Source organism: Acanthopagrus latus, chromosome 22 (assembly GCF_904848185.1).
Source record: "Acanthopagrus latus isolate v.2019 chromosome 22, fAcaLat1.1, whole genome shotgun sequence".
NCBI lineage: Eukaryota > Metazoa > Chordata > Actinopteri > Spariformes > Sparidae > Acanthopagrus > Acanthopagrus latus.
In genome coordinates this window covers 18,480,179-18,486,816 of record NC_051060.1, presented here as the reverse complement: position 1 = coordinate 18,486,816, position 6,638 = coordinate 18,480,179, and the positions used below count along the sequence as shown (strand labels likewise).

Here is a 6,638-nt window from a genome sequence, read left to right as displayed (position 1 = left end):
CTGGTGCCCACGTTTATCATAATAAAGTAAGATGTCACCCGGTGCAGTGATGCGGCCCGGTGGTGCGTTCTTTATAGTTTCTGTTCAACAATGGAGCTGTTTGGCTACACAGGCGATGCACTTATTACTAGAGTTCATCATTGTTATAAGTTTTGTCATGGGAAATAGAATGTCACAAGTCTAATCCTTAAAGGCTTCACGGTGTGCAAGAACTTACTGAACTGATTAGGATGCTGCATACAGATTTCACAACCAACATGATTATCACAGTGCTGGTGTTGTTCCTCAAGAACATGATCAATGTTTCCCGCGGACCATCATTTCAACTGACCAGTAATGTTTCTACACCAGGTAAAAGACTTCATAACATGCACATGAGGGAAACTGTCATTTCAAGCATGTGTTTAACATTATGAAGGTGGATAATTTTAACCTGAACCAGGTTTTCCTGAACCTAATCCAGTATTCCTGTTGCCTAAACAGGACCTAGTGTTCTTGTTACCTAAACCCAATCAAGTATTTTTTTGCCTAATCCTGACAAAGTCTTCTTGCTACCTAAACCTGACCAAATATATTTTGACTGAACAAACCTAACCAAATAGTGACAGAAACAGAAAATAGGAAGCTAACTCAGTGTGCTTTGCTGCATTTTCTTGAAATCATAGCAGCAACATCATTTGAAATGTTCCAGGATCAACACAAACACGAGTCACAAAGCTAAGACGTTGCAACGGCGTGACTGCAAAGACAGTCCTGGAACAACATTATGATCATGTTCTAGGACCAATCCCCAACGAGGCGATATGAGATACACCTACAGGCATCAGGGCTCAGACCTCAACATAAAGGATCACAAAGAAAACGCTTTAATGGCACCAATGGTTTCACAGCATGTAACCCATTTACCACTGCCTCATTTGCAACAACAGCTGCGTTGTCTGCGTCCCCGAGTAAAGCACCCAACCTAAAGAATGGCGGGAGAGGAAAACACAACATCCAAGTCTACTGGGAGTGTGGGCCAGTGTCTAGATTAGAGGGAGATCCTCTTAAAGGCGTCGCGCAGACAGGATATTCTGCCTTGTTCCCTCCTCCCTAGAACATCTCCTCTGAGACCACTGATTTAGCTGGCAGCAGACAGAGCAGGGATCCGCTTTGTCCAGATGCTCACACACACACACACACACACACACGCACGCACACACACGCACACACACGCACACACACGCTAAAGGACAAAACCCCATGTGAATTGAATACATCCATGCCACCGCACAAAAGAGCAATATCTGGTCCTCAACGCGCGAAGGGAGGGAGGGAGAAAGAGATCTGGTTGTCGTATGTTTGTCTTACATGAGAAGCTATTAAGACTAACAACCAGCTTTAAGCTTTGGAGGGTTTGCACAGTCACACACACACACACACACACATGCAGACACAGGACCTAAGTGGGTACACAGTACGACAGTGGCTGGAGTTTCCCTAGTAACAGCGTTTATTTTCACACCGATGGATACAAAGATGCATAAATATATATCCACACGGCACACGGCTGATTTATACAAGTATATCCACAATCTGACACCCACAGCTCTGGTAGTTAGGGCTCACACTTTCACCCACCCACACACACACACACACACACACACACACACACACACACACACTCACACAAACACGGCAGTTACAGGGTAAACACACATATAATGTCATGTCAGATGGCGGAAGCATCTCCTCAAGCTAACAATGTAGTGTTGTCTGCCTCACACACACACACACACACACACACACACACACTGGTGGATCTATCTCTGAGGCCTATTAGTCACAGACCACAAACACACATACAAACTCTTAGCACCAGCTGCCCCAGTACCCTGATTCTTCAAACTCACATGGGATATCTGACACGCTCATGCTCACGCACACGCACACACACACACACACACACACACACACACACACACACACACACCTGGGGCAACCTCAATTTAAAAATATACAAAACGGGCAGAGCAGCCACCAGGAGAGAACTGGAGGATGAAACAATAGAACACAGAAGATGATGTTTATTAGCAACGATGAGGCGATGTTTGGATGATTGAAGTGCCTTTAAAGGTGCACTACGTAGTTTTTGGGAGGAAAGAAGAGAAAGATCTTCACTGACTGAATTCTTATGCCAAAATAAAACACCTTTCTGTGTTTTCACGGCTGAATAGACAAACGGACCTTAAAGGACGCAACACTATTTCAGGCTATTTTACTGTTTATATTTGGCGGACCCTGCCACCTTTATAGCATCAAACAGTGTTGGTAACAGCTTGTTTATTCACTTATGGAAAAGATCAATGTGTCTGGGATTGTATTATTACCCCATTTATACAGAAAATATTAGAATTCTTAATTTCTACATTCTGATCAAATTGCAAATCTTTAGTGTGAAGCAGGATTTCCATTTCTGCCAACCTCCAAAGCGAGAATTTTTATGCCAGTGTGGTTTTACTTAGCAGAGATAAAATTATTTCTTTGTCTCGGCTGGAGAGAAAACAAAGGTGAAGAGAGTGGAAGCAACGCGGATCACGACCAGAGGAGCACCAGCCAATGGAAGCGAAAAAGGGGAATTAAAAGGAAATGGAGTTAACAAGAGAAATGTGTCAATATATTCACAGCAAAGCCAATTGAATAAAGCTTTTGGGTCAATAGCTGGGAGAAAATCTTCTCAAGGCACGTTTACAAGATTCACAAGCTTATTAGTGCGCACTCTCAACACACACACACACACACACACACACACATACAGAGAACAGACTGAAGATCTGTGTCTGATTGAGCCTGTCAGCGCTACAAACATCACCCACACCAAACTAAATCAGTCCCACCAGAGACAAACACAGACTCTGCTGGTTTTCCTCTCTCTCTCTCTCTCTCTCTCTCTCTCTCTCTCTCTCTCTCTCTCTCTCTCTCTCTCTCACACACACACACATACACACAAACACAGAAACTCTTTGTCTGCCTCTCCAGTTGCATTCAGCAGCTGCAGCTCTGCCGTTTACAACCACACTGAGACTCAAACCACACAAACCAAGAGGTGAGGGATTCACGCGGCTCCATCGTGGAGAAGCGACATATTTCAGATCCTCGTCAGCTCATGAATAAAATCACAAGTGCAGGGAAAGAAAAAAAAAAGACACGTCGCAGCAGAACCTCTTCATAAATCTCCTCTCTGGTCCTCTCGGCCTCAGCTTAGGAAACATAAGTAGACAAGCGAGGGTGGGCTCGAGAGGTGATCGAGCCCACCTCCACCGGTGCTACACACCAGGACAGAAAAGGAGAGCGTCTCATGAAAACATCAATCCAGAGTTTACACCATATGAGCAACAATGTGGCTCCCTCGTGATGGGAATTATTACTGGGGACATCTTGTTCACGATGCAGATGTGTAATGTGATGATTCTGAGAAGGCAGATTAAGTTTATAAAGGATCAACACGCGTGTGAAATGTGTCGAAACCCACACATGGAAGAAAACAAGAAAAAGCCCAGCCTGGGGCCAAACAGAGTATGTTCCCATTGACTCTGCTTCCCCCTATGGATTTCTTTTCTTTATGGATTTTGATGCAGATGACCATTTTTACAGCTGTGCAGATATATGATGCCTTTTTTTTCTTTTCTTTTTTTTTTTTTTTCCTCCAGGCAGGTCAGGAGGCACTGGGGCATCAATAATTAATACATCCCTCTCTGTGCACATGCGTGCCAGGAATCATGTGTGTTTGTGTGTGCAGTAATCACACCTGCTGGACTCAAGCGGTTGTTTCTTTTCTGTTTTTTTTTTTCTTCTCCATATTCCAACCTCCGTTTATTTTTGAAACCAAAAACAAAAGAGAGATCAGGGTTCAATTCCACTAAACTTAAATACAAAAATAAGGGGACTCATAATTGAAATCAATGTATGAATACAATTTTTTTTTTTCTTCACACATACATCCGGTGCTGTGGAGCAGGATGACAGCATTGTGGAAAAATGACAATACTCTTTGTTATGGCAAAAAAAGGAGAGCTCATACAAGCCAAAAATGGTTTGTTTAGGCAACTGCGTAGCCATCAGGGACCGTCTATGGATTAGTGGCTTGGATCTGTGTGTTATGGTCAGTCTCGGTCTTTTTTTTTTTATTTTTATTTTTTAAAGCTAACAGTAAAAAAATATAAGGGAGACTTTTTTCGAGAGCCATCCCGGATCCTATCTTTTCATCTGTAACCCCCCCACACATCACCACCACACACATCTCTCTCCCGGTCTCACCGTCTGGTTCTGCCGCAGCAGGAAGGGGCCAATTCCATTATCCCGAGAAATTAAAAACAGAAAACCAAACCGAGCCGTGTGCGCTATGTGCTGGTCTGTAAAGGTGATTTCGCGTTTTTGTCGGGGCAATGGGATTTGAGTAGAGGTCGTGCGTCCCCCCGTGTCCCCCTCCCACCACCACCACCACTCAGCGGAGGAGTCTAAATCTGAAGGGGCGTTGTCTGTTTGTATGGCCGCTCTCGTTTCAGTTTTTTTTTTTTTCTCCAACACTCTCCCGAAATTTGACGGGAGGAAAAAAAAATCCACCACAGAGCGCCTCTGTGGTCCAGACGCAACAAAACAAGACCAGTCCGGAGCCAACAGGTCCTTCCTTTCCTTCTTGCACGTGCGCGCGTCCGTGTGCTTGTGTGCGCTGAGGAGTACGTTCGTGTGTGCGCGCCAGAAACGGTGCGTCCGTGCGCGTTTTGGCGAGGAGAGGCAGCCGTAGGGGGGGAGGAGGAGGAGGAGGAGGAGGAGGAGGAGGGGGTAGGGGGTGGGGGAGTGGAGGAGCGGATATCAAACGGAATCCCTGATCACTCCTTGCCCCCGTTGACCAAAGACAGCTCTTTGAGAATTCCACTGGCGTCCACTCGCCTCCTCTCCCGGATCATGTCCTCCAGGCTGCGAAAGACCAGAGTGTGCACCCCGCTGCCGGACAGATGCACTTTGAGGAAATACTGCTGCTCCGCTGAGTGCGCCTCTCCCCCGGCTTTGAACTCCCGTTTCCCAAAGCGGCACCAGGCTGCGAAACTTTCCGAGTTGGTCCAGCATATCTCCTCGCTGCTCAGGCCCAGGTGTCCCACCGCGTTCTGCATCACCAGGTCGGGGGGAAGCGGCCGGTACCGGTACCGATTGTTGACTATCCTCCCGTGGCGGCCGTTGCTGACCTCAAGCAGGCTGTCCTTGCGGATCTCGCCCTTGTGCAGGTGAATCACCTGGTCGTCCTGCTCGTAGATGGCCCAGTGGGGGGCTTGCGCGGTGGCCACCAGCTCCAGCAGGTCGCCCGGTTTGCACATAGTCAGCAAAGTTTTGGCCGAGTACACGTTCAGGTCCTCGTTCTCCCGCAGCTTGGAGAAGATGCATTCCTGGGAGCAGAAGGCCGAGTACTCCACCTCGCTGACCGAGAAGGGTCCCTCCTCGGCCGGGCTGTGGTCCTTGGTGAAGCCGCAGTCGGACGGAGTGCGGTCGTCCACCTCCTCCTCTTCGTCAGAGAAGAAGTAGGCGACGCCGACCCGAAGCTCGTCCTTCTCCAGCCCGGACGGATCCCCCGTGGGCAGCTCGCTGTAGTTGAGGTGGGTGATCCGATCCAGTTGATTTCCCATCAATGACCTGGCAAGGCAGAGGCATGGACTGCGGTGTCTGAGAGAGACAGACAAGATACACAGATAGAGAGAGAGAGAGAGAGAGAGAGAGAGAGAGAGAGAGAGAGAGAGAAAGAGAGAGTGTCAGTAGCGCAAAACACACACCTTTTCACAGAACAAGGCACATTACGCACAAACGCTCGGCTGCTTTTTAAATTCCCCTTTGGAGATTAAAAAAAAAAACAAAAAAACCCAAAGCGCTCAACACTTGTGAGCAGTCACCTGCACAGAGGCACAGAGCTCTCTCCTGTTATTGAGCCGCAGATAGTACACTAACACAAGCAAAGATCGGCTGCCCCTTGCTCCCTCTCACACCCATCAGTCAATCATTAACTCCAGCGGAATGTAAAAGGGCTCGAGGTTCCCATGTAGAGGAAACGAGGGGAGAGAGGGAGAAAAAGGGATAGAGTGAGAGGGAAGAGAGAGCGCTGTGCATAAAGCATAAAGTCCTGTGTCTTTACGCCCGGCGCACTCAAAAATGAGAAGAAAACTGGAGGAAGAGGAGGAGGAGGAAGAGGAGGGTACCTGTGCGCTCCCCTGGCGAGTGGTTAAATATCCCGCTGGTCCATGAGTACAGAGGGCTGCACCGTCCTCTGCTCCCCTTCTTTCTCTTCTGCCTTCCTCTTCTCTTCTCACACTTGTCTGTCACGCTTCGCACCGAGTGCGTCCTAGTACTTCTACTTCTTTCAGCACCAGCTCCATTTAAGTACCACGGAGAGCTCCGCCTCGGCCGCCGCGCTCCGCCCTCTCCGGGTCTGACTGGTGCGCAGTCACGGGGTCCACCGGCGGCGAGCCAATGGGCGCGGCGGAGAAATACGCCAGTCAGCGAGGGGAGCCAATGGGAGGCGCGCAGGGCGGCTGGCGGCGATGGGCGGCTGTTACCGTGGCACGGTGTTTTTGTTGTGGGAGAGCTAAAGGAATTCTCGACATGACCGGAGGAGC

General features: G+C 48.3%; 1 protein-coding gene across 2 annotated transcripts; it reads right to left on the bottom strand.

Moving 5' to 3' along the window:
• Nucleotides 1-3,802: 3,802 nt before the first annotated feature.
• Nucleotides 3,803-6,383, bottom strand: lratd1 (LRAT domain containing 1). 2 transcript variants are annotated; one of them, XM_037085437.1, is made up of 2 exons: nt 6,222-6,383; nt 3,803-5,694 (listed from the first exon to the last, which is right to left on the bottom strand). In XM_037085437.1, exon 2 carries the CDS (start codon nt 5,655-5,657, stop codon nt 4,869-4,871), a length of 789 nt encoding a protein of 262 aa, XP_036941332.1. In that variant the 5' UTR covers nt 5,658-5,694; nt 6,222-6,383; the 3' UTR covers nt 3,803-4,868. The 2 variants fall into 2 exon arrangements, with proteins under 2 accessions (XP_036941332.1, XP_036941334.1); XM_037085439.1 differs by lacking the exon at nt 6,222-6,383 and adding an exon at nt 5,919-5,977.
• Nucleotides 6,384-6,638: the final 255 nt, after the last annotated feature.